Source organism: Paroedura picta, chromosome 3 (genome assembly GCF_049243985.1).
Source record: "Paroedura picta isolate Pp20150507F chromosome 3, Ppicta_v3.0, whole genome shotgun sequence".
NCBI classification, from domain to species: Eukaryota; Metazoa; Chordata; class Lepidosauria; order Squamata; family Gekkonidae; genus Paroedura; species Paroedura picta.
The window spans coordinates 105299081-105326736 of NC_135371.1; the positions used below are offsets into that span (position 1 = coordinate 105299081).

General features: G+C 43.7%; 1 protein-coding gene across 2 annotated transcripts in view; it reads left to right on the plus strand.

Moving 5' to 3' along the window:
• AFAP1L1 (actin filament associated protein 1 like 1) overlaps positions 1-24035 on the plus strand; it is an 87649-nt gene extending 63614 nt beyond the window's left edge. For both annotated transcript variants that reach the window (XM_077327080.1, XM_077327079.1), the window contains exons 8-19: positions 480-659; positions 3594-3689; positions 4148-4241; positions 4754-4906; positions 6098-6309; positions 8767-8912; positions 11691-11769; positions 12001-12112; positions 13396-13560; positions 15124-15302; positions 20103-20231; positions 22655-24035. In XM_077327080.1, the coding sequence (XP_077183195.1) occupies positions 480-659; positions 3594-3689; positions 4148-4241; positions 4754-4906; positions 6098-6309; positions 8767-8912; positions 11691-11769; positions 12001-12112; positions 13396-13560; positions 15124-15302; positions 20103-20231; positions 22655-22678 (1569 nt within the window). In that variant the 3' untranslated portion in view covers positions 22679-24035. The remainder of the gene's footprint in view (positions 1-479; positions 660-3593; positions 3690-4147; positions 4242-4753; positions 4907-6097; positions 6310-8766; positions 8913-11690; positions 11770-12000; positions 12113-13395; positions 13561-15123; positions 15303-20102; positions 20232-22654) is intronic.
• The last annotated feature ends 3621 nt before the right edge of the window (positions 24036-27656 follow it).

Below are 27656 nucleotides of genomic sequence, written 5' to 3' on the forward strand. Positions count from 1 at the left end.
AAAAGAAGTCATGAAATCCATTTCTTTTTGTGTGCATGAATTAATGCAGTCAAGAAAAAAACTGAACACACATGCTTTTCTTGATCAAGTGTTCTAGAAATCTGTCTCGTGTGTATATATAGAAGACAAGGTATATCAAGTATATATTTAGCTCATTCTTAGCTTAGGCCTTTTTTAGCCTCGCTGATTCAGCAAGCGGCCAGCCTACTGCAGGGGCCATGGAACCTGAGAAGAATTCCTAAAAGAGCTCTAGCCAAAAAAAGGTTGAGAATGGCTGGATTATAGCAGTCTAGCTAAGCAATGAGTTTGTCTCTTTGTGTTTCTGGCCTTCACTCCTTGCTCCTCTACCCAAGAGTGCATTCCTGCTTGTCGTGGTCAGCTTGAGAAAGAGCCGCAAATGGTGCAGGATAGAACTTGCTTGAAATGCAACTTAATTTCTTTCTGTCTGTCTGTCTGTCTGTCTCCCACTCTCAATTTAGTGCTATAAAAGCTCCAAGCACAGACAGCCACACCTTGAGGTATCCCTCAGTGTCTGCAATGTTGTCTACGTGCCGAAGGACGGACGTCGCAAAAAGCACGAACTGCGCTTCTCACTGACAGGAGCTGAGGCTCTGGTGTTAGCTGTGCAGAGCAAGGAGCAAGCGGAGGAGTGGCTGAAGGTAACACTCAGCACCTCTGGCCCAGTTCAGTTCCCCTCCCTAACCCTCCCCAACCCTCCCCTGCTGCTCTTGCCCATCCCTCCCCAGGCACTTCCTTTGAAGCCATTCCCCTTCCTCATGGAGCACTGCTATGCCTGATAGCTTTTTGAAAGACGGGCAGGAGCGCCGGGTCCTGTGGGAAAGAGCAGCATTATCTCTGCAGTGGGCAGAGGGCTTTCCTCTGTGCTCTTATTGGCCTGATCTGATTGCAGCACCAGCTGTGGAGCAAAATAACCCACCCGATGTGCTCCCCCTCCCATTGTCTGGCATGGCAGGGGAGAAGCTGGATTTTTTTTTCTTTTTAACTGCCCCCACCCCCACCCCTTTCCTGCTTTTGTTCTAAAGTCGAGTAGATTCTGTAGGAAGCTGTGCTGGATGAAGTCACCAGCTCAGCCTGTGGCAGTGCCTGGGAAAAGTGGAAACCCAGGATTTTGTGCTGATGCTGTCCCCTCCCCCGCTTGAGGGAACAGGTTGCTTCCTGCCTTTCCTAAACAAATATGATAAAGCAGGGGCAAATACCCTGATTTCCGTTCTGCCTTTTTCTATTTCCTCTTTGCATGCCTTTATTTCCACATGAACACTCTCAGGCACGAGCAACTGTTTTCTCTCTCGGTATCTTCAGTCTTGAGTGGGAACACAGCATTTTCTTGATTTCAGGCACTGGGTGGGTGAGGCAGGCTTGTTAGGGTTGCCAAGCCCCAGGTGGTACCTGGAGACCTCCCACTCCCACAGATAACCAAGATCCATTCCCTGGAGAAAATGGCTGCTTTGGAGGGTGGGCTCTGTCACTGAGATCTCTTCCTTCCTGAGACCTCACCCTCCACCCCCAAATCTCCAGGTATTTTCCAACCCAGAGCTGGCAACCCTAGCTTGTGTTGGGCTGGAAAGAGCACTTAGGATAAGTGGTCACTTCTGCTGCCCAGGCCACTCAAGAAGCATGGTGCTCATGCATGCTAATGGTTATGCATGCTCCAAGCTTTTCCTGATGCAGCTGCTAGGACTGCTATTTCAAGCACTGGAAGAGAGGGGGGAGGAGGTGAACACTCTGTCTTCCTGTGCTGTTTCCACACTGAAAAATGGCACTCCCTATCCATTTTACCCCAGCTGGAAGAATAATACCCTTCCCCAGCAGGGTGAGCTTATGCGGGGGGGGGGTCACTAGGGAAATGGTAGAGAAAAGCAAGGATTAAAGACCCCTCTTTCATCTGAGCCATTTCCTCCCCTCCTTGAAACATCGTCCGCCCTACCCTCAACAGCTGCATTTGGGAATATGTCATTTGGCCCAACATTAGTGGCTGAAACAAGTGCAGGGGTCGCTTTGTTCCCACTTTCAGTACTTCCTCTATGCCATGGACACCCAGTGGTATTCTGTGATCTCTACTGATGCTAGGCCTTCCTTTCAGCCCTATGAGGCAAATACGAAGGCTGGGCCTGGGGCTGCTTCTTTTTGCCCGGCCTCTCTTTCTTCTGTGCCTCTTTCCTGACTCCCAGCTAGAACAGCCCTCCTTTTCCGGGTTTATTTTGGGTGAAATTTGTTTGATCGATCTGGAAGCAGTGTAATGAAACATGGGTCAAGCTTAACAGGGAGAAATTCTGGCTGAAGATACTTGATGTACTTTTTGATCTGATTTCTGTTTTTATATCAGTGGAGCCAGGTCCTTTGGCATGAATACTGTCAGGAACATTGGCATTTAAAAATGACTCTTCCTCCTTATGCTGGCTGTTTTTAGTCCTTGTCCTTACTGTGTATACTATTTCTCTCTGAGCACCCCCACTCTCCTGGCCCAGAATGAGACTCTCAAGGTCCTTTCTTCCTCAGGATGTTGCTCTTATTGGCACGAATCTAGGAGACACGCTGGGGTGATGGTGAGCCTTTCCCAAGAGAAACTGTTCAGAAATGAAATATCTGAGCCGAGACCTGTAATTCAACTAGGTCTGAGGTGTGAAGGCAATGCAGACTGAATGCAGTGGGGTGTGTTTTAAAAAAAATAGCATTGAGGCTGCTGTTCTGTCCCTACAGTCCTGACTGGAATTGCTTCACAAAACCTCTGCCAGCCTTGGCAAACAGGCTACGGAAGTTGAACATCTGAGAGGCAAAAAGCAGTGCTATCCAGGCAATAGACTGCAGCTATACACAGCTGCCTCGCTAGATGCTAGTGGGCCTCTGTGATCTGTAATGACCAGTCATGTGAAAATATGACAAGCTAATCCAACTGACTTTATTTAAGCCAAAGAAAGCCAACTCTTGTAAGGGTGGTGGGCATTTTAGTTTTTTAGACAGCTGTGTACAGAGACGGGAAGGTATTCTGTGGTACAGATTTATCTTCTGATGAGCAATCCAACTCCTAAACATTGACACCAACTTAATAGGAAAGTCTTCACAGTTATAGAGCATGTACTTGTTCATCAGCGAGCATTACAAATTCTCAGAGAGACATTTAAAGTGAAGCAAAAACCTCTCTCTCTCTCTCTCTCTCTCTCTCTCTCTCTCTCTCTCTCTCTCTCTCTCTCTCTCTCCTCCCTCCCTCCCTCCCTCCCTCTGTGTGTGTGTGTGTGTGTGTGTGTGTGTTGTTTTCTAGATGATGCAAACTTTGGCCAAGCATTAAACCATATTCTTGACAAAAATTTGGTATGGATTAGAATAAAATAGCTTTGGGAACTTCAATTGCCAGTTAGCCACACCTGATTCTGAGAGAGATAAAATCTTCCTCTCAAACTCTTTGGAGAGAAAAGAGAAATAAATCTGCTGTTTCACCACTTCTGGAAGACAACTCAAGTGTTTAATGACACATTCGTTTCCAAGAAATCATTGCAGAACGGTTTGAAGGCCCTGGCTAGAGCTTAGTAGTTTTGGTGTCTCCACTGCTCTCAGTCTCTGTCCTGTAACACTTGCAGGTGATAAAAGAAGTCAGCAGTTATAATGGAGGTGGACTGAATGGAACAGAAATCCCTATGTCTCCTGTACTCACATGCAAGATGGACCATGACAAGGTAAATCTACTCGTCTTATGGCAGCTGATGTTGGTGATGTGGGCAATGGGCCATGATATTTGCGCCAGAGCCACATTCTGACTGCCATCTATAAACTTATTATGGGAAAGGAGGTCTTAAAGGAGACTCCTTGTTTTTCAACATGTGGTGCTTTGAATAGGGGGAGGGATGGCAGGTGTTGAATAACAAACTGCAGCATCCTCATGTAGCACAGGAGCTGGGCAACAGTTTAAAGTTTATTTATTTATTATTTTCTTAGATTTTTTTTAGAATTTTCTTAGATTAAATTCCTTCTATAAACACTCTTGGGACTCTAGCTTTGGATATTGACTCAGTGATAACCTTAGGAATGCAGAAGGCAGTGAAATATTATAAGCTGTTGCGCTGCAGAGGCAGTAGCAGGGGAAGAAAAAGAATATTAGTAGGCTACTGGCCTTATGATCTTCTCTCCCCTGCAGAGATCATTGCAGGACAAGCAAACATCTGATTCTGACAGTGTGGCAACCACAGAGAACAGTTGTTCTGTGGCTCGAAGGGAAGCCCATGAGCAAGGTGAGTCCCCAGCAGCTCTCTGCTGTTTCAGGAGCCTGATGAGACTTTGGATGAGGCAGTACCAATGTCCACACTGCCCTGGAAATGGTGACCACTCTAGTGTTATAAAGGTTGCACCGTAAAGATCCAAGGTCCCCTGTTTCTGGAGCTACTCTGGATTGCAGCTGACTTCAAATAGTTCTTCTTTCATAATATTACAGTGAATCTTGCAGGCCACACCCCAGACTGAGTGCATCTCCTCTGCTCCCTTAATCCTCTTTTGACTTTTGAAATTCTTGTTCTGCAGCCCTGTATATTATGTAGGTAACCTAAATGTGCATCTGATTCTTTTTTTTTCTTTTTTTTTACTTGGGCCCATTCCACATACCTTGGGTTTTCAATGCTGTTTAAAAGTAGATTTTCCTGTTTCACACAGAAAAATTCAGCTGCAAAAGCACATTGAAAGTGCATCTAACATGTGTGGAAGAGAAATCAATATGTTGGTTTTTAATCTCTCTGCATTTTCCTCCTAGGGAAAGGCAAGAAGAGTGGTTTAGCTGAATTAAAGGGCTCTGTGAGTCGAGCAGCAGGGAGAAAAATCACCAGGATAATTAGCTTTTCCAAGAAGAAGCCGTCCCCTGAGGATACCCAAACATCCTCTACTGAGGAGGACATCCCATGCTGTGGTTTGTACTGGGACTTTATGGAGACTTAGTTGCTTTTAAGCCCACAGAACTTGCTTGGCCTACCTTTCCCTTGCATGACAAGCTGATATCTATAGCCAAAGGTTAAACTAAAGGAGACATTAGAAGATTCCTGATTGTGTCTTGCAAACATTGTTTTAGAAGAGCAACAGCATACAACTTTTAATCAGAGAAGGGATTTAATCCTCCCACCCTTACAGGATTCTGCCTATCAAAATGCCCCTCCCTCTGTTGTTGTTAGCCTTGGAAGGGGAAGCCTGTATTTTGCCTGCTCCCCCCTCCCACGCCCCCTTGTAGCTAATAGCAGTGGGAAAAGTGTTTTTGATAGTTGGAACCATGCAGGGTATGTATGCATGAAAGGATTAAATTCCCTCTTTACACCAGTGAACTTTTAAAGAAGAAAAGTTCTTATATCCTGCTTTTCTTTACTCGAAGGAGTCTAAAAGTGGCTTACATTCGCCTTCCCTTTCTTCTCCCCACAACAGACACCCTGTGATGTGGGTGAGGCTGAGAGAGCCCTGATATTACTGGTCAGAACAGCTTTATCAGGGCTGTGGCGAGCCCAAGGTCACACAGCTGGCTGCATGTGGAGGATGAGCGGGAAATCAAACCCAGCTTGCCAGATTAGAAGTCCACATTCCTAACCATTACACCAAGATGGCTCTCTGGTTAAAATGCCAGGAGGGTCTGATTTATGTTACCTGTATCTCTTCTGTGTTAACCATATGTGGGGGAGCACTTTCTTTTAAAATCCATAATTGATCATTGCACATTCCCTGGTTTCCTTTATTCACCGTAGTTAGTACCAGCATGAATTATTGCAAAGCTATGCTATGGGTGGCCATTTTCTTCTGCTAGCATCCATGTATTATAGATGTCAGGTGGAATTGCCATCCTTACTTCTCTCTGTGAAGCACCTAATTTCTGTAGAGATGTAGAGATGTATTTTTCATAATCTGTCTTCTGGGGAAAAGATGAGTTAAATGATTTGACGGATAGTTATTAGAAAAACATCTTGTGATTGCCAGCCACTTGGTCCCAGGATCTATCCTCCTGCTTTTAGAGCTGTCATGCTAAAGTGAAATGATTTTTAGTTTCTTAGGAGACAATCTTTACACTTTGGCTTTTATCTCTGACTACTGGTTGCTCAGCTGCCTTCTGTTGCTTTGACAGGCTACCTGAATGTTCTGGTTAACCAGTGCTGGAAGGAACGCTGGTGTCGCTTAAAAGGAAACATGCTTTATTTCCACAAGGACCGCACTGATTTAAGAACCCATGTGAATGCCATTGTCCTACGGGGTTGTGAGGTGGCACCAGGGTTGGGCCCCAAGCACCCCTTTGCTTTCCGCATCCTTCGTGGTGGACAAGAACTTTCTGCCCTTGAGGTGAGTAGGGCTTTTGCTCTTGGGACTATGAAAAATGAAAACAGTTTTGCAAACTCAATTAAGATGTCATTGTACAAAAATTAGAGTTAAATGTCAATGCCTTGGTGCTAGAAGAACTCTGATGACACTTTCTCTCGGTGTAAGGGGATTGGCAAACCTACCCATGCAGGTTAATGTCACTGGCCAAGGGATTCGTTGAAGAAAGATTTTCAGTCAATACAAAGAACTGTGTTTGTGCAACAAAAGATATCCGTGCTATTGATACTTCTTCACTGAGAACCTGTAGCATTACTTAGAATATCAGACAGAATTTCACTTCTTCTGCTTGTTTCATGAATTGAAAAATGAATTGTGTAACATGTCTTGCATATAATACTTATTCCATTGTTAGCCAGCCCTTTCTCCCAGGAGCTCAGGGTGGTTTGTATGATTCACTTTTTCTCCTTGCAATAATCCGATGAGGTTAGGTGTGGCTAATGGTTCATAACCCCGTGAGCTTTCATAGCTGAGTGGAGTTCAGTGCTCTAACTACTGTGCCAAACTGATGTTTCCTTGGAACTCTTAATGTAATCCAAGTGGATGTTTGGACTTTGGTAGTTTATGTGTCCCCCAAAAATCTTTCTGGTTTCACAAAATCAGGTGGTCAGTAGCCAATGAGATCTGAAAGCAGACCAATGTTGAGACTGAGAGCATATGGACTGTAGCAGCACTGAGCTATAGGGTTGTGAGTGTCCTGCATTGTGCAGGGGGTTGGACTAGATGACCCAGGAGGTCCTTTCCAACTCTATGATTCTATGACTTATGATGATCCCACAGGGTTTTCAAGGCAAGAGACATTGGTTTGCCATTGCCTGCCTCTGCATCACAACCCAGGGCTTCCTTGGCGGTCTCCCATTCAAATACTAATCAGGGCCAGCCCTGCTGAGATTAGGCTAGCTGAGCCATCCAAGTCAGAATATGAGTTATGTAAAAGAAACCTATTATTTTGCCACTTGCCCACTGAGCCACTTGGTGAGACACCCTGGTTCACATCCCCACTGTGCCATGCAAGCTCACTGGATGACTTCTGGTCAATAACTTTCACTCAGCCCACCTCCCTTGCAGGGTTGTTTTGAGCATGGAACAGGAAGGGAGAACGATGATGTCAGCTGCTTTAGGGAGAAAAGTAAGGTATATAAATATCTTAATTAATAAAAGCTTTTATATGTGTGATCAGTAGGGTTGCCAGCCCCTAATTGTGAAAAATGAAGGTCTGTCGATCAGGAGAATGCCCAACAAGGAAAGAAACAGATTGACTTCAGGTGTTGTTCTAGAATTAATAAAGCTTTTTAAAAAATTGTGGCCATTTTTCATGTCCCTTCTTTATCAAAATTGGCTGACGCCAGAATGGGCTCCAGATAAACAATATCCATTTTCCTCAGTGGCTTACACCTATTTATTAAACACATTACATAAATAAATGAAGTATCACAAATTTCCAAATTATTCCAATTCTTATTACACTATCATACCCAAGTCCCACCTTGGTAAATTATGTGCTCAACGGGTAAAATGGAGGATTCCCTAAATAGTGTTTCTGACAGGTCCCCATCAGCATTTTGCCGAGTACTGAATAAGTATGTTCTGACCACAAAATCTCTAAATGGGTGGTACAAAAACTGTTGTTAATTAAATGGCCATGTCATTAAAAAAAACATCAGTCCCAGGTCGTATTGAGATCATGTTTCCCCAGAGTATTAAGCACAAATATGTAGAAGCTTTCCTTCTGTAACAGTAATCTTTCCATTTTGATCCTTTGGTGAGCCGATCTTGTCAATTGTTCAATCTCAAAGAAGTGTAAATGAGACCTAATGCAGGTGGGGAATGAGTAAAATGGCGGTTTCATTTTTTTTTAAATATCAGCATTCAGCCCATGGGTTCATGTGGAATGACCCTTAATCCTAGCCAAAACACTCTTCCTTCTGAGGGTCTCAGCTTACCTTGACCTGTGTGCAACATAGACTGTCTGTGTTCATGATACAACCCATTACTCACTTGTTTAGAGATGCTTCATTTGCATAGATGAGTCCTACATAGAGGAGGACTGGGATATTGGTATGGGAAATGACATGGCTTCAAACTTGGGAGGCAGGAAGTTTGGGGATAAGGAACAATGCAGCAGTGAAAAAATATGTCCTTGAGTATGTTTACTTAATGGCTGGGAGTTTTCTGCCCTATTCCCCAGATAAATAGGCATTTCCTCTCACTCTTAACTACCATAGTTACTTGAAAGGAGTATGACCATGAATGAAAAGTCATTGCCAACATTCCTACACATGTTATGCTATATATTGTTGGTGATATATATAAACACTGTAACTTGTATATGAATGTAACATGACCCCCTCTTTTTATATGATGGCTTACCTGGAAAAACCACAGTATATGAGTAAAGGCAATATTGTTTTAACTCTGCAGGCGAGCAGCTATGAAGACCTGGGACGCTGGCTTGGGCTGCTGCTGGTGGAAACTGGTTCCCAGACGACCCCTGAGACCTTGCATTATGATTATGTAGAGGTGGAGAAAATCAGCCATATCATCAATGCTGTGAGACACTCCTACCTGTAAGAGTCTTTCCTAGTCTTCTTGGGGGACAGGGGGAAATCTGTCTGATGCTCCTCATGCCTCTGAGTCCCTGATAACCATGTTGCTTTTCTACGGCCATCTAGGTAAGTCTCTGATTCAACAGTCTGTTAGATTTAGACTTGAAAGGTAGAACAGAGTAGGCTGTAAATAGTGATGTGATGAGCAGGAAGGTGTCAGGCTGAAGCAAGCAAACTAGCCTTCATGACCAGCTGGCATTCATTTATTGCATGGGTGTACATGTGGTGGGCTGCTTTTATGGTTCCCTTAAAAGTGGTCTGGGATACAGAGACAAAAAGTTGTTATTCTCTGGCCTGACATCTCTATGGACAGAGTCAACACATGTAGAGAGAGACTGGGGATGTCTGGTGGCCCCTCCCACTTCTACATGCATTGGCTTGTGAGTGTGAGGACAGTGCAGAAGAGGAAGGAGGGCCAGCTCATTGGTTCTGCTTTCCCTGTAGCCCATATTGGCTGAGTCTATAGACATGCAAGAAAAGCGGGCAAAGGAAAACAAGATGCAGTTCCATAAGGAGAAGTGCAGAGTTCTACATCTGGGTCACAAAAATGAGGACCTTGCATACCAGATGGGAGATACACTTCTGGGTAGCAATGTATGTGAACGTGATCTTGGGATACTTGTGGACTGTAAGCTAAGTATGAGCAGACAGTGTGATGCGGCAGTAAAGAAGGCAAATGCAGTCTTGGGCTGTATCAATAGTGGGATCATATCAAACTCACAATATGTCATAGTTCCATAGTATACTGCATTGGTCAGGCCAGATCTGGAGTACTGTGTTCCCTTCTGGAGGCCTCCCTTCAAAAAGGATGTGGACAAAATTGAGAGGGTGCAGAGGAGACTGATCGGGATGATCCAGGGCCTGGAGCCCAAGCCCTATGAGGAAAGGCTGAGGGACTTGGGAATGTTCAGCCTAGAGAAAGGAAGGTTCAGTGGGGACATGATTCCTCCCTTTAAGTATTTGAAAGGTTGTCACTTGGAGGAGAGCATGGAGTGGTTCCTGTTGGCAGTAGAGGCTGAAACCTGCAGTAATTTGTTTAAACTACATGTAGAATGGAACTGGCTAGATATTGGGGGGGGGGGTTCATAGAGTAGTTCAGCAGTGGAATAGGCTGCTAAGGAGGTGATGAGCTCCCCCTCAGTGGCAGGCTTCAAGCAGCACCTGGACAGATACATATCATGGATGCTTTAGGCTGATGCTACTTTGAGCAGAGGCTTGGACTTGCTAGCCTGTATGGCCTCTTCCAACTGATTCTGTATGTCCTGCCTGTGGGGCATGGTTACACCTGTAGGCTCCATCCTCAGGAAGGGGAGCAAATGTATCCAGTCATGGGGGCAAAGTAAACATGCATACAGCTTCTCTGTGTATGTGCACAGTGGCAGGTTATCATCGGAAGGGGGCAGGCTGGCTCCCAGATATTTATCCCACTAGCAGTCTTCAAGCAAAGGTTGGATACACACTTTTCTTGGATGCTTTAGGATGCTTAGGGCTAATCCTGCATTGAGCAGGGGGTTGGACTAGATGGCCTGTATGGCCCCTTCCAACTCTATGATTCTATGATTCTATTATTCTAATTGCCTCTTTAACATTACTGTGCAATCCTAATCAGGATTAAGATGTGTTCAAGTCAATGGGTATAACGTTTTAAAGACTGTGCTTTGGCTCACCTTCTGGCATACATGAGTGAAGGTAACCTTTTTCACTGTTTCTTCAGAGGTGTGGAGTGGAGTGTTTAATCCAAGTGAGTGAGTTTAGAATGAAGATTATGGATTTTTAATTATATGTTCTTTTGCAGATTTAGATATGCTACAGGGAGTGTCTATAATATCTTCCTGATGAGCAAACCTCTAGCAACACACAGTTAATTTTTTTTTCTATAATTTGTGAGGGGTCTCCCAGAGTCAGAGCACAGATTTTGACTTTGCATGCTGTTCAGCCTAACACATCTATGCCTGAATTTCCCCTAAAGACTATATCCTCTACTGCATTACATAAAGCACTGAACTTGTACAGGAGATCTGTGTGACAGAACAGTTTCTGTCAGTAAGCCAAGCAGATAGGAGGAGTGGCTCAGCAGTAGAAAACAAGCTTTGCATGCAAAAGGTCCCAGGCCCAGCCTCTGACATCTCGGTAACAGACATTTCTCTGTCTCAAATCGTGGATAACTGCTGAGAACCAGTGTGATACCGAGCCCAGGCAAGGCCAATCCCATCTGATCTTGGAAATTAAGCAAAGCCAATGCTGGCTAGTATTTGGATGGGAGACTTCCACATATTTGGGGGGTAGTTCCTCTAAGACAGGGGTAGTCAAACTGCGGCCCTCCAGATGTCCATGGACTACTATTCCCATGAGCCCCTGCCAGCAAATGCTGGCAGGGGTTCATGGGAATTGTAGTCCATGGACATCTGGAGGGCCGCAGTTTGACTATCCCTGCTCTAAGACATGGAGGCAGGCCTCTGAACTTCCTTTGCCCGGGTGCCAAACAATTCTCAGATCTCCTGGCTATATACTATGCTCGCCATACAGGAAATCGTGACACTGAGTAAGATGAACGATACGGACTTGGTATGAAGTAGCTTTTATATGACAGTTTAAAGTGTGTACATGCAGTCAGTCTGGGAGGCCATGAAGAGCAGCACAGGTACTTGTTTATGAACATTATTAAAAGGATGATCACTGACAGACAAGTGCCCGAGGAGGAAGGACTTATGGTGTGTGTTTCTCTCTCTGCTTGTTTAGGTGGGCTAGTTCCTCCCTTGAGAGCCAAGCAGATGCTTCGCGAGTGTTATATGATGAAGTCCCATATGAGAAGGTGGAGGTATTAAAAAAGAATACATAAAAGACCATGATTCTATTTTCTTCATTTCCTCCTTTCCCTGACTCTACCCTGGTCGCATGGGACTGTACACTGTTTGGTTGCATGAGACTGGGGTCTGGGGAGGCTTTTCTAAACAGTCATGCAGCCCAGTAAGGAACCAGAGTCCTTTTCTCTCACCTGTGTCTCTTCTGAAATGACAGCTCTGAGTGCTTCTCTGTTTCCTGTGTGCAGTTGGAAAAGTCAGGGAGGCCCTCAGGATCCCAGGTGAAGCGCCATGGATCCTCTTGCAGTGAGAAATCACGCCGTGTGGATCCACAAGTCAAAGTCAAGCGCCATGCATCAAGTAGGTTTAAGGGTGGTCTAACCGTTGGGCTGTTGCGACTGCCTTGTCAACCAGTTTGGGGTGGGAGAAGGTGAGGATCTTGGAGCTGACGTATAGGAAGGAAGATCTAGTACCTACTCCTTGACACCATGCCACAGTCACTCTTTGCTCCTGGGTTTCGGTTACAGAGCACATACAAATTTTCTCCCTTCAAGCGGGTAGCTATGCTGGTCTGAAGCAGCACAACAAAATTGGAGTCCAGTGACCCCTTTAAGACTAATAAACTTTTATTCAAGGCATGAGCTTTGTATCTCAGGAAGTGTGTATGCACACAAAAGTTTATACCTTGAATAAAACTTTATTGATCTTAAAGGTTTCACTAGACAGAAACTTTGTTCATTTTTTTGTTTGTGTTCCACTTCTTCAACGACAGAGCCTTGAGCCTGTGACAGCACAGAAGTTCTGGTTGTCATGTTATGTTATTATTGTTATTTATTGCATTGTTATAATATTCTCTGTAACCATTCTACAACATTTAACATAAACCACACAGTATGGAAGGGGCGGTATAGAAATATAAATAAATAATAAAGTCCCAATCAGTAGGGCAAGCGAAAGCCTGAGTGTGACACTGGCCATTCAACCTGAAGGCTTTTCCTTCCCAGCTGAGATTTAGGCACATTGGGTGGGCAGGAGGACTGCAGTATAATTCATCCAAACTGCCTGCACAACACACCCCTGAATAAGAGAGCCCATATAGTCACCCGGGTTCTACTTTCATGCCTGCTTTCCTTAACAAAAAGGGGAAACTGCAGCAGCAAGTGAGCTATACAGTTAGGCTAGGGTTGCCAACTCTGGGTTGGGAAATACCTGGAGACTTTGGAAGTGAAGCTGGGAGTGGGTGGGATTTGGGGCAGCGAGAGACCTCAGTGGAGCATAATGCTATGGCGTCCACTCTCCAAAGCAGCCATTTTCTCCAGGGGAACTGATCTCTGTTGTGTGATGACCTGTAAAGCTGGGGATCCCCAGGTCCCACCTGGGGACTCGCATCCCTAAGTTAAGGCCATTTTCCAAACAAGGACACTCTCCTGGAGTTTCTTAACCTGGATACGGCATGCACACATGCATGCACACCCTCCCCCCCATCCCCAGCCAGGGGCCAGGGAAGAGGTTGATCTGTTCATAGCTGACCATGCCATTAAGCCTTTTTTTCCTGCTGGAGAGGTGGAGTTGAAGAAGTCCTGCCTCAAGTGCCTCATGCTGGCTGTGCCTTCTCTCTCTCATGTGCATGCGTGTGTCTGAAGATGCCAATCAGTACAAGTATGGCAAAAACAGGGCTGAAGAGGACGCCAGGCGGTTCCTGACGGAGAAGGACAGACTGGAGACAGAGAAGGCTTCCATCCGGACTGAACTGGTGACACTGCGCAAGGAAAAGCGAGAGCTCCGGGCGGCCATGAAGAGCAGCACAGGTATAACTCTGCTGGCTGAGAAGGAAACTCCCCTCCTTCCGAGCCCATGGGTTTATTTACCACCTCATGACTCTGTACAGATCCCTTTGTTCCAACCAGCAGGAGCACACACTCCAATTTGCCCCTGAAGCCTTCAGCCACACCTGACAAAGCATCCTCTGTTTTTAGCTGATGAAGAGATACCGCCAACCTTTTCCTAGAATACTTTGTCATCAGGATCAAAAGGGGGATTCCATTATTTATGGGGAAAGAGTATAAAACTGCTGACAAACTCCCAAATTATGAGGCAGTTTTGGCTTGATGTTTACCCTCCAAGCAATGTGTTTGGTTTTGCATCTTACTCCCTGGCCCCAGCATCTATTGTTATGTGCTGGATAGGTGCTACCTATAACTGCTACCTATGAAAACTCTTTTATTTCTACTCAGTACTGCCAAGTCAGCACAGCTTCAAATTGATCAGTGAAACAATTGCATTTCCCCCCTCTCTGAGGTAGGCCAAGGGAAGCGCAATAGCACCATCTACTGAAGTAAGAATTTCTTCTATGAAAAAAGTTTCAGCGGATAGCCAGACTGGTCTGCAGAAGAATTGCTCAATTCAAGTAGGAAGCCTTGAATCTTAGGGGTGACCAAACTGTGACTCTCCAGATGTCCATAGAATAGAGAGCCAGCGGCTCATGGGAACTGTAGAACCACAGTCTGGCTACCTCTGCTCTAGAACTTATACCCCCTCCCCCAATTTTGTCAGTCTCTAAGTGGCTACTAGACTCAAATATAACTGTTTTATGAAAAATCCATGGATAGGTTTATGAAACCTGGAAGAAACAGGTCTATTCTTATTAACTTGTATTTATTAGTAGTACATTTTTAATCCTGCTCTTCCTCCAAGCTGCTGAAGATATTTCTCTCCTCCATCTCTTTCTTACAGCAACTCTGTGAAGGTAGGCTAGGCTGAGAGAGACTGACTGGGGCAAGGTCACCTCATGCATTTCATGGAGATGCAGGGATCTGAACCCGAGTCTCCCAGGTCTTCTTCCAGCACTCTTACCTCTACGCTGGGTATGAAAAAGAAGAGCTCATTTTTATACACTACTTTTCACTACCCAAAGGAGTCCAAAAGTGGCTTGCAAACACTTCTACATTCCTATCCTCACAACAGACACTCTACAAGGTAGATGGGGCTGTGAAGGCTCTGAGAGAACAGCTCTACTAGAAGTGTGACTAGCCCAAAGTCACTCAGCTGGCTGCATGTGGAGGAGTGGAGAAGCAAACCTATTCTCCAGATTAGAGACCATCACTCTTAACCCCTGTACCATGCTGGCTCTCTATTCTATTGTAGATTGCAAGCAAAAATAAACAAGAGCTTATAGTAGTTTATGGAAGTTGTGGTGCTGGACATAAGCCTCAAGCTCCAGTTTCCCACCCCTCCCCCTGAAGGTAGGAGGATAAAATTCACATCTGCTACTGTTTCAAACCTTCATTTGTCTACAGAACTTGATTTTCGTGGTTCGGAACCATATGGAAGGTACGGGTTGACTGTGCTTCATGTATGTATGTTTGGAACAGGGAAAGACCTGACCGAGCTGGAACTTCGTGTTGCCACCCTGGAGGAACAGTGCAAAGCAAATGAGGCGCGGCGGGTAGACTTGGAGCTCCAGCTGACGGAGGTGAAAGAACGGCTGAAGCAGTCGCTGGCAGGAGGGCCAGCTTTGGGGCTGACTGTGACCAGCAAAACTGAAAGCAAAGTAAGGGAAAAGCTGCTGCTGCTGCTGCTGCTGCTCATAAGCCTAAAGAAACGGGACATTTTGCTGCATTAGCGTATTGCAAAAGATGTATGGGCAGTCATATACATTCCCCATTTTTTAATTTGTGTAAATGAGGGCTTTCCTGTGCTTAAAGTGATAGCATACACTGAGTTTGGGGATCAGAATCATGAAAAATAAGTGTATTCATAGAATCATAGAGTTGGAAGGTTCTTCCAACCCCCAAAGAATGCAAGGAATTCACAGTTACCTGCCTACCCCCAGTAACCCCAATTTCATGCCCAAATAATCCCCCCAACCTGAATCCCTGGCCAGTCTGGCCTGGAAGAAATTTGTCTGCCAACACCAAAGTGACAATCAACATTTCCCTGGCCATTCAAGAGGGGGCCACAGGAGCCAAGCACTGACACAATCCTACCTGCCTGCCCAATCACAATCTGCCTAAGTTCACAGAATCAAGCAAATGAAATTATTTTCAAGCTGGCGATGGCAAATAACAGTTTATTTCACTACTAGGAATCAAGCCCGCTGTAAGCTAAATACAGTGGGCGCTAGACCAGGGAGCCCCGGGGCTCCCTTTGTCGGGGGCCTGACGCGGCTAGAGGTGCTTCCCTTTGTGGGCGGCCTGACGCCTCTCGCCGTGTGAGGCCGCCATCAAGGAAGCAACTGTGAGCCGCGCTCTTCGCGGCTCGCAGTTGCTTCCTGGTCAGCTTGGTGGGAATCAGCCGGGCCGATGGTCTGTCCAGAGGAAGGGGCCAATCAGGCCCCTTCCTCATCACGGACAAAGCCCTCCCACCAAGGGCTTAACGAATTATTTAGTCCGCGGTACCCGTGACGGTACCCGTGGGCGTGTTAAGGATAAGCAATTCCTTAAACTTCCAAAACATCAACGAACTCCTAGGTATTCATTTTCAATATCTTTGTCAGTGATGTAAGATACTCTAAATACAAAATATATATTATGTAAACAAATGTCTCCATGCTAGGTGTAAGTGAATAGTAATAGTAAATTTTAAAAAATACCTTTAACCTTTAATAATAACTCCTCTTTAAATGAATTCTTTTTTAATGATAAAAATACTAGTATTTATTAACAATACAGTGCAAATTAAAAGCTCAGTGACCGTCAGCATACTTTCTTTTATATATATATAATTTTAAAAAATTATATAGAAAAGAACAAGGAAAAACATCTTTGATTACAATATTCCAATATCATCCCTCCTTCTACCCCCAAAGTGCCCATTTGCTTGAAGTTTTGTATTGCTGAATACTCTAGATCAGTGGTCCCCAACCTTTTTTAGGCTGGGGACCGGCAGGGCAACTGCCCCGCCCGCGCATCGCGCATGCGCGGCCGGGCCGCACATGCGCCCTGCGCGGCCAAAATCGTGCATGCGCGAAAGTGCCGTGCATGCATGATTTCGGCCGCGCATGGTGCATGTTCGCATGCGCGGCCCGGCCGCACATGCACAATGCGCGGGCGCGGCCCTGATTCCCTCTCCCCCCCCTCCCGCAGTAAGAAGCTTCCCGGGCCGCAAGCTTGCGGCCTAGGAAGTTTTTTACTGAAGGGGGGGCGAGGAGAGGGAACCGCGGCCTGGAGTCATGGCCTTCGCGGAGTCATGGCCTTCGCGGCCCGGCACCGGGCCCGCAGGTTGGGGACCACTGCTCTAGATGTCTGTTGCCTGTAAATATAAAAACAAAGCCACACAAAAAAATCCCACTTTAACATAACATTTTACAGTCAACCGATGTTATAAAAATTACCCTTAGACTTGAACCAAGGCATATCCTTAAACTAGAAAATCAGCTGGTTCCTGGACTTGTTCACAACAACATATTTTAAGTACTTAATATTAAGCATTTCTTATAAAACAATATGAACTTTAACCCAGTATTTATAAAAAGAAAATTAAAAGGGGGGGGGGGGAACCCTGTTATCATGACATTTACAGCTACTTTAGCCCAGTATTTTTTTTAAGGGGAAAAAAAAAGAGAAGCCCAATTTCGAACATTTGTAGCTCTTAAATTCTTCAATTCAAATTGTTTAAAAATCTTTGCAGTTACCTTAAGTATTAATGCCATCCATATAAAAGTATACAGAAAAAGAAAAATGTCATCCCTCCCCCTTGCTTCCTCCCAATCTTCTTAAGGAGGTCTTAGTTTGAGGCTTAGGAAATGAAGTTGTGCTCTTTTCCACAGAATATCTGCCAATGATTCTTGAAACAGTTGCACCTCCTGATCTTCAATCTGGGGTGTGTTAAGACCGTTTTTTTTCCCTGGGAAGCTCTTTTAGAATAATTACTTTCAGGACAAACCAATGTGTCTTTTGGCTGGTTCTTTTGTGTTTCTGCTTTGAAATATGTCCTTTCAGTAAAGGTAACTTCATCTGGGGAACTTGATCAGTGATGATAATAAGTTCTTGTCGCAGATCTTGCTTTCCAAAGGACTCCATCTCCAATGCTCCAAAATTCTCTTCCGCTGAACATTTCCAATCTTGTTATTTTTCACTCTTGCTATTTTTTTTGTTCCAGTTGGTTAATATTATTATCATTTGGTTCATCATTCCTGTTCTTGCCATTTCGGATCTCCTTAAAAATATCTTTCACCAAATTTTCTGTGAAAGCATTCAGATCTTCTTTTTGTTTTGCTAATAGATGGATCATCTGAGTCAAAATAGCCATATTAAAAATCACTTAAAAGCCAACACCAGCCAGTCTTGTGCAATATTTCAAACAGCCAGGAGAGGTCCTCCCGCAGAATTTCTGATTGCTTAGTGTCTTTAAAATTTAGTGTCTTTAAAACGTTACCCACTGTTGATAGCAGACGTTTGAAGTTAGAGAACTCTGAAGTCTCTTCAAAGCAGTTCAGAAAATGAGAGAGGAATGAGAAAGAAAAGGCGATCCTTGTTAGAGAAGGCTCTGACGGCAGACTGCTTCTTGGCCTTGGTCACGTATAGCTATTAGCGATATGGATAATCTCTCTCCGCAGATCAGTGACGGGCCTTTTTAGAGCTCCGGAGCTTTCCCAAGCTTTTATAAGGAGAATTTAGCAAGGTTTGCGTACCTTGCTTGCTTCTGCCGGACATAGATACATTCGGTCCCTTATACAGACCAAGAGCTCCCCCTTAGGAGAACTGCTCAAGCAGCCATCTTCCCCATCTCCTTTAAAGGAGTTCTTATCATATATCAGAATGATATGACCCTTAAAAATTAATCATAAATAATATAATATTAATCAGTTTTATACAATTATGTAATAAACATATATTAAGTCATTGTACCTACTTAATCCTATGGTAATATGTATGTGGTTCAATCTCCCAATGTTTCTAAGGTATCCACTATACAGAGGTCTAGTGAAAACGTATCAGAATGACTATTGTTATCAAACTACATAATGTATTTTAAATTTTAAATGTAACAGCAAATTTCAAATCAACTTACCTAAAAATATTGGCATCACTTTGATACAGCTCAGAAAGTCAGTGCCTCTTTAAAGGAGCAAAACTACCCTTTAGCAGCTATTACCAGAGCTAAAGATAGAGCAAAATTCACAAGTAGACAGACTTTGTTAACCTATAAAGAATGCTCACCTCTTAACAAGATGGTTTGTGTATTTGATTTTTCAGCTTATTCACACAAAATCAAGAACATCATGTTAAGACATTGGTATATGATTTCTCATCTTAAAGGATGTGAATCCAGTCCCGTTTTTGCATGGAGAGGGAGGAACATTAAAGAGCTTATTTCAAAACCTGTTATCTCCAAACAAAACAGGTTACCAGCTGGTTGCTTTAAGTGTGGGACATGTCAAGCTTGCAAGTTCATGGAGGAGGCTGAAAGCTCTGGTTTATGGGTGTTTATGGGTGTATTATGTGTGTCAGGAAACCTTGCAAAGTCTGCCCCAAAAGATTTTTTTTAAATCTGTGGATCTGGTTTTGCCATGAAAAAGCCACCATAGTTTTTTAAATTCTGTACAGCATTCCCCCCTCCCTCATAGCAGCCACTGCATCTTTTCAGTGCAGTATTTAGAACTAGCTTTAAAACTTTCCTTTTACAATGGTCATATTTTTGCATGCTAGCATGTTTTTGATTTCCTCCCCCGTGCCACCGTACACCAGTGAGGGAAACGGACAACCTCTAGTCCCTCATCCACCAATGGGAGCTTGAGGTTCCCCTTGTTCAGCGCAGATCTTCCCACCTCTGCTAAGACAACATTACACCAGCAAAAATTAATTTATTCATTCCCTCAGAGGCATTTGCAAGCATTTCAATCCACTTTCTATGAGGAACAGCATACCTCTGAGGGGGAAAGGTAGTAGTGTTTTCAAAAGGCTGTGTGCCCCCATGGAAATTTCTTGTTGAGGCCTCCATATCCATGAACTACAATTCTCATAAGTCCCTGCCAGTAGCATGTGCCAGAATAGCAGTCATGTGACATTGCAGCTGACCACAGCCTGCCAATGAGAGTCTAGTACAATGGAGGAATGCCCCCCATTGTAAGTTGTAAGTCCGTCTTTCAAATGCATAATCCTTACAGAAAAACATGACCATTTGAAAAAAACAAACTAACAATGATTTACAGTAGAGCATGCTGTCTTCAGTGAAAACCTTTACATGCATAATAGCACCCAAGAAATGCATTTCTTACTCGGTTTTCCATTCCTGTTTTCTCTCACAAAGTCTCATTAATGACAAGAAATACCATAGTAGGGGTTTATAATCTAGCCTTCCAACTTTCTAAAATGTTTTTTTTAATTATTATGTTTTTTTTCCCTTTCAGGAAACTGTAACCCAGCCACAGGGAAACCACCCAGATCACTTGGTGCCAGTTAACTGTGCAGCAGAAATGAGAAATCGAAGCCCTTCCCTCCTCCCTGCCAACAAGGGGAATGTGCTACAGAAGGCCAAGGTACACACCAGCAATGCCTCTTTCTCAACATCTGCAGTGGCCTTGGGTTATTCTAGCAGAAATCAAAGTATTCAGTGTCTTACACATTGGATACCTATAAGAAACATATGACATTGCTTTATACTGAATCAATTCAGTGTTCTGTTGCTCAGTGTTACCTACTCCCAATTGGCAACACCATTCCAGGGTCTTCATCAGAAAAAGGGCTCTCCAGACATTTGCTAGAGATCCTTTTAGCTATAGAATGGTGAGGATTGAACTTGGGACCTCCCATATGCAAAGTCTGTGTTCTACAATTGCTCTTCTCTTAGTGTCCATGAAAAGCCAACTCCTCCACAATGACTGGAAATGCTGAAGTTCAACTCTCCCAGCTGGTCTTTATTTGAAATAATCTTACTTTGATTGTAAACCGTGACTTCTTTGGGTAGTGAAATAGTCTTACTTTAAAATAATGGATTTGTTTCAGCCTGTTGGGGCTATTATTTATAGTTCAGAGTTGAGCCACTAGTGGACAATAACCATTTTTTTGTGTAATGAGTAAATTTCTAATCCCAGTAGCCAAAAGGGATAACTAATGTAGCAGAAGGGCAGAGGCAATTTGAACTTGGAAGAGGTAAACAAATTGGGAAACAGGAAAAGAGCAACTTTGATAGATTTCTAGTGTTGCAGCAGAAGACAGAATCAGAATACAGGATAATCTTGACAGGCTAGAAAACTGGACTAAAATGAATGAAATGACTTGTCTCGGCAGTAGTACGTGTGAAAAGGATCTGAAAAGGATCTGGGGGTCTTAGTTGACCATACACTGAACATGAGTCAGCAGTGGCTAAAAAGGCAAATGGGATTTTGGGCTGTATTAAAAGAAGTATCATGTCCAGATCATGTCAGGTAATGTTACCGCTTTACTCCGCTCTGGTAAGACCTCACTTGGGCACCACAACTGAAAAAAGATGTAGAGAAACTGGAACATATCCAGAGGAGGGCTACGAAGATGGTGAGGGGTTTGGAGACCAAGTCGAATGAGGAAAGGTTGAGGGAGCTTGATCTGTTTAAGCTGCAGAGAAGATGACTAAGAGGTGATACAATAACCATCTTCAAATACTTGAAGGGCTGTCATATAGAACAGTGGTCCCCAACCACCGGGCCGCGGCTCCCTCTCCCCGCCCCCCTCAGGTCGCAAGCTTCTTTTTGCCAGAGGAGGGGGGAGAGGGAAGTGCGGCTGCGCGTGTAAACATGCATGCGTGGCCGGGGCTGTGCATGCGCATTTGCGCCATGCGCGGCCACATGCACACACGCGTGGACTGGCCACGCATGCCATTTGTGGCCGCGTATGGTGGCCGCCGGATCGCCCTCCCTCACCCACCGGTCCGCAGCCTAAAAAAAGTTGCGGACCACTGATATAGAAGATGAAGCAGAGTTGCTTTCTGTTGCCCCAGAGGGTCAGACCAGAACCAGTGGGTTGAAATTAATTCAAAAGAATTTTCAGCTAAATATCCGGAAGACGTTCCTTACAGTTAGAACGGTTCCTCAGTGGAACAGGCTTCCTTGGGAGGTGGTGGGTTCTTCTTCTTGGAAGTTTTTAAGCAGAGGCTAGATAGTCATCTGACAGAAATGCTGGTTTTATGAACTCAGGCAGATTGTGAGTGGGTGGGCAGTTAAGGATGTGTTGGTGTTTGTCTCTTGTGGCCCTTTCCTTGTATACCCAAGGAATTGTTGATCACCACTGTGGGATGGTAGATGAATTTCCTCCAGGCCAGGCTGGATTCTAGAGGTTTCTGGTGGAGGGATCACTTGGTCATTGTGGATGGGCAGGTAGTTGTGAGTTCCTGCACTGTGCAGGGGGTTGGAACAGATGACCCTGCAGGCCCCTTCCAACTCTATGATTCTATGAATAGCTTTATTACTAATGCTTTCCCAATATAAAGAATGTTTGTTGGTCACTAATGGATATTTTGGTTATGCTTGTAACCAAGATTGGTGCAATACATAATTTGGGATCTTGTAAAATTTAGATGATAGGACCCTTAATATAGTTTCCTAATGATCTCTGGACACACATATTTCTGTGAGCAGACAGCTAGTTAGAGATTTGCTTTGTCTGTAGTTTCCTGCTATTCTTGTTGTGAGACAATGCAGCACCCAATAGGTCTTTATTTCCCTAGTAAGTGTGACATCTTCTAAACTGCAAAATGATAGCATTCCTTAGAGAATGCATTTGAACATGTATAACATTGGAAGAAATGATCCTTGCAAGAATGGGGAAATATGAATAGCATTTGGAACATTCCTTGTGAAATACGAAACACTGTAAAACAACATCCAAAGGTGTGTGTGGGGGGGGGGGGGAGTTCCATCAACAAAGCTTCTTCTAGACTGAAGAAATCTACTTATGGTTCCTATTCTGCTCTCTCCCTCTTTTTTAGGAATGGGAAATGAAGAAAACATAAGCAAGACCCACTGGACATCCATCCCCAAGGAGACCTCCTTTCAAGCCTTGGGGCACATTTGGGAAAGGCTAGAGCAGCCCTAGAGCCTTTCATCTCTGAAGGAGACTGCTGACGGTTCTTCAGCAGGGAGCACACCCACCCTCTGGTGAAAAAAGGGATTAAGAAGAAGATGAGTCTTTGGGAACTGGTATGGGTAACGGGGAGGGAGGCATGGTGGGGAAAGGGAATCCTTTCAAGGATGTTTTTTTTTTTAATGTTCTCAAAATACTCCTCTTTAAGTGGCCTAAGAGGAGCACTTCAAATAGATCTGGTATGTCAGCTATCTGGATGGATGGATATTGTGCTCAGTGATAAAAGCAACAGGAATGTGGCTATTTTGGCCTGGCAGGGGGAGATGATGAGATAGTTTCGGAGTCCCCATTGAGCCAAGTCAGCCAAAGACCTTGGGCAAGTGACTTTAATTTTCTCGCTGCAACTCTAACCCATGTGAGTGTTTCTTCACCTCAAGGAAATGAGGCATGACACAGAAGTGCCTTGCAATCAGTCCTCTCAGAGGATGCTATTTACAGCCCACCATCAGCCTGTTTCACTGTCCTGCTTCCTGACAAACTAGATCAGGGCAGCTAGCGCAAAGAAAGACTGTTGACTTGGGGCAGAGACAGTGATGTGGCCAAGAGAAGATTTTCTGAGTCTGGTTTTAAGGCTCAGGCCCTGTCAGTATTAACCTGTGGTAGAAGTATTCTGTCAACTTTCATAGTTGCTCTCCAGCTGCCTTTTAAGATTTTTAATAAATGTGTCAGGTAAGATCAATATTATTGGAGGGCAGGAAATACTTCTCTCCCCCCCCCCTTTAAAAGACAGTATAAAGTTGTTCCTCCCCCTCCCCGCTGTAGTGGCCTATTTTCTCACTCTCTCACTGGAATACGAGATAGACAAGAGGTGAACAAATTAATTGATAACACCAACAGAGCTGGCTTCTGTTTTGAAAAAGAGTGCTGTCTCTGGTCAACTGGAAAAGCCAAAGGCTATTCCCTTTGCAAATCAACTGCTGGAATACACTATGTGCACTCACTAAAAGATATTATGCTGCCATTGTTTTGTTTGTTTTGTTTTTTGAAAAAAGAAAAATTCTCTCTGATGCAAGAGAGGATTAGGAAACTAATTTTTGTGGTGTAGTCTTGAGTTGGCTCTGGCCAGTTCCAGGCTTGTTGAATCCTTGGAATTTAAAGAGAGCTAAAACCTGAGAGAGGCCTGGAAAATGGGGCCGAAATTGAAGACTAGAATAAATGCCTGCAGTTATTCTCCTGCTGTTGCATTCCAGCAGACCAGAAGCTGTAGTGACCTACTTTTTGTTATGGGGGGGGGAGAGGGTGGGGGGGTGCTTGTCTTTTTGGATTCATATTGTGGCATACATTTTGCTATTGAAGAATTGTCTGCACTTTAAGATTCCGATCTTTTCCCTCTAGTGCTCCCCCAATAAAACAGAAACTTTGTGTAGAGTTTTGTGCTTTCTCTGGTGTCTTTTATTTTACGTTTGAGTCTATATGCAGTTTTAAATACATCTCCTGAATTTGGTCATCTTATGGGAGGAGATCATGTGTATGCACGCCCTTGTTCATACATGCATACACCTTAATGAAAGTCCTTTTTGAAAGATGGGGGGGGGGCTCAATCATCTGGAAAAAATTATTGTAATTTTACACTACTAGGCTGTTTGCTTTTATCTGAAGCCTTTGTTGCAGAAAAGTCAGAGTCCATGGGGTAGAGGGAAATCATGGGAGGGTTCTCCCAGTGAGGACGGCTGTAAATGCAAGATTTACCATCCCACGTTTGCCAGCAGGAAACCACTCGCCTTTTACCCCTCTATGTGGAAATGGGCAAGTTCTCCTGTGAAAGTGGGCAGGCTTGCAGTGTAAACAGAACAATTGGCATCTTGAAGCCTGGCAGACTGCTATCCCTGAAGCTCCTGATGAACTTGGCTGTCAGAAGGTGGAAGTCCTGCAACTTTATTAACCCTTACCAGGCCAAAAAGCCTCCAGAACAGGCCAAAACAGGCAATAAACAAACAACAGTATTGCAAAAATCAGTAGGAAATACTACGCACTTGAAAAAAATATTTTAGAAATTAAAAAGTGAAATTCTCACACATTTATTAACCATTTCGAGTCAAAATGCCTCTTGTATAAGCCAGAACAGGCATTAAACAAACAAGAGTACCTCAAAATACTGGGGCATCCTTTACAGACAATCAAGAGTAATATTTTCAAAATGAAAAAATGGAATTCCCACACTTTTACTAGTCAAAATGCCTCTGTAACATCATGAAACAGGTTGGAATAGACATTAAACACATAATAGTACTTCAAAACACAATAGAACATATTTAAGGCACTACAGAACAATCCTCTGGAAATCCAAACACAGAAATATTGTGCACTTATTAACCTGTTTGGTGCTAAAATACCTCCAAAACCGCCCAGAACAGACTGCAATTGGCATTAAACAATCCATAGTACCTAAAAACCAGTGGGATGCATTTAAATTGCTGAACATGTAGGGGAATAATAGCCAAAATAGGAATTGAAGAGATTCTACAAACTTAGAAATAAAAAAATACAAAACAATAATTAGTACTGAAATATGTCAAAAAATTTAAATGTCATGCATATATACAAAAAAGCATTTAAACAAAGTAATTCTTAAAAATTACTTGCATAGCAGAAAAGCTTAGGCTGGCTAGCCAGGTCATTGGGTACTGCTGGAATTGCCTCTGAGGCACTGCGCTCTCCTAGGGTCTGTTATATCAGTGTGAGGTGGGGGTGAGATCTTTCGCTACCTGGGGGACAGATTTTTATAGGGATTTTTATCCCATTTTATGGGAGCTGCAGGATATAAAATAAACAAAGTTAATAATAGCTTAGCTACAGTATATACATTTGTTCAAAAATAATAAGAAGAAGAAGAGTTCTTACATGCCGCTTTTCCCTACCTGAAGGAGGCTCAAAGTGGCTTACAGTCACCTTCCCTTTCCTCTCCCCACAACAGACACCCTGTGGGGTGGGTGAGGCTGAGAGAGCCCTAATATCACTGCCCGGTCAGAACAGTTTTATCAGTGCCGTGGCGAGCCCAAGGTCACCCAGCTGGCTGCATGTGGGGGAGCGCAGAATCAAACCTGGCATGCCAGATTAGAAGTCCGCACTCCTAACCACTACACTGGCTCTCTGATATGTATTAGTTTGATATGTATTTCTCTATAGTCTAGATTTTTGAACAGCTAGTATCTGTAAAATCAGACAGATATATTAGGAGGATGTATAGCAGGAAACATAAAAATACAACAGTGGTTTAAGAAATGTGAAGCTTCACAAAACTTGCTGGGCACGTAGGGAGGCATCCCAGGAAGAGGCACTGCAAGTAAGCGTATGCTATGTCTGCATTTAGTTGTGCAAGAGCTTTAGCCTTAAAGATGTTTTTGAAATCAATAAGATATTGGACCCACTTTTGGGGAAAGACCTTCTTAATAAGGCTGTCTTAATGCCATATCTAACTGATCTTCCAAATTCTGAACAAAGAAGATCTTTTACTCTTCTCCGCTATAATGCCCTCCCTTCCGCTTTCCTGGAAGGAAAGTTCAAGGGGCTACTGATAGAAGCACGTAAGTGTATCTGTGGCGAAGGTCAAATAGGGACAGCTGAACATGTCCTATTTGAGTGCAGGCTCTATCGTCACCTCCGTACAAATTCACTGGCCTCATTGCTCGCAGAATGCCCCAGAGGTTTGAGGAAACAGCGTCTTAAGCTTCTACTTTCAGACACAAATAAAGATCTAACAAAAATTATTGCTAGATTTGCTTGGGTAGCTATAAAAATAAGGCAGAGCTGGACCAACCCTGTTCCCTAGTGTTTTTTTTTTATACTGGATCTATATACAATTGTTTTTATTTCTTAGTTTTCACCCATTTATAATTGATTTTATATTTGTAATTTTATGTTTTTTACTGGCTGGTCTATGACCATAAATAAATTGATTGAATATGTCTGCATTTACAGTTCCAAAATATTTTCCTGGAGTGCCTTTAACATGCTCCACTGTTTTTTGCAGTACTATTATTTGTTTAATGCCTGTTCCAGCCTGTTCCGGAGTCATTTTGTCCTGGGAAGTGTTAATAAAAGTGTGAGAGTTCCACTTTTGCCTCTCTAAAACATTGTCCTTGAGTGTCTGTAATGCATCCCCATTTTTTTCCAGTACTCTTGTTTGTGTAATGTCCATTCCAGGGTGTTCCCGAGGCATTTTGACCTAGAACAGGTTAATAAAGATGTGAGAGTTCTGCTTTTTCATTTCTAAAATATTGTTCTCAAGTGTCTGTAATGCATCCCAGTTTTTTGCAGTGCTCTTGCTTGTTTAATGCCTGTTCCAGCCTGTTCCTGGCTGTTCCAGCTTTTACCCAGTCCCTATAGAGAGCTGATAGATTCAAGTGGGTAGCCGTGTTGGTATGAAGTAGCACAACAAGCTTTGAGTCCAATGGCCTCTTTAAGACCAACAAAGATTTATTCAAGTTGTGAGCTTCCGTGTGCACGCACACTTTTTTACACAACAGAATAGCGGCCAAGTATACTTAGAAGGATGTGGCATTTTGGAAGGAAGCAGCGAGTTACTTGGAGATAAGACACTTACAAGCAAATCACACTTCTATATGATCTTTCTTACACAGAAGAATGGATATGTCTACATTTTCAGGCTTCAAGGTAAAAGCTGTAATGGTCCGGAATGGCCATTAAACAAAGTCTGCTGGAAAGACAGAGTGGGGTGGTAGTTAAGAGTGGCAAAGTCTAATCTAGAGAACCAGGTTTGATTCTCCTCTCCTCCACATGCAACCAGCTGCATGACTTTGAGCCAGTCACAGTTCTTAGAGCTTTCTTGCAGAACAGGCCATTTCGACACAGAGGGCAAAATCGCAAGTTGTCTCCTGCCCACAATT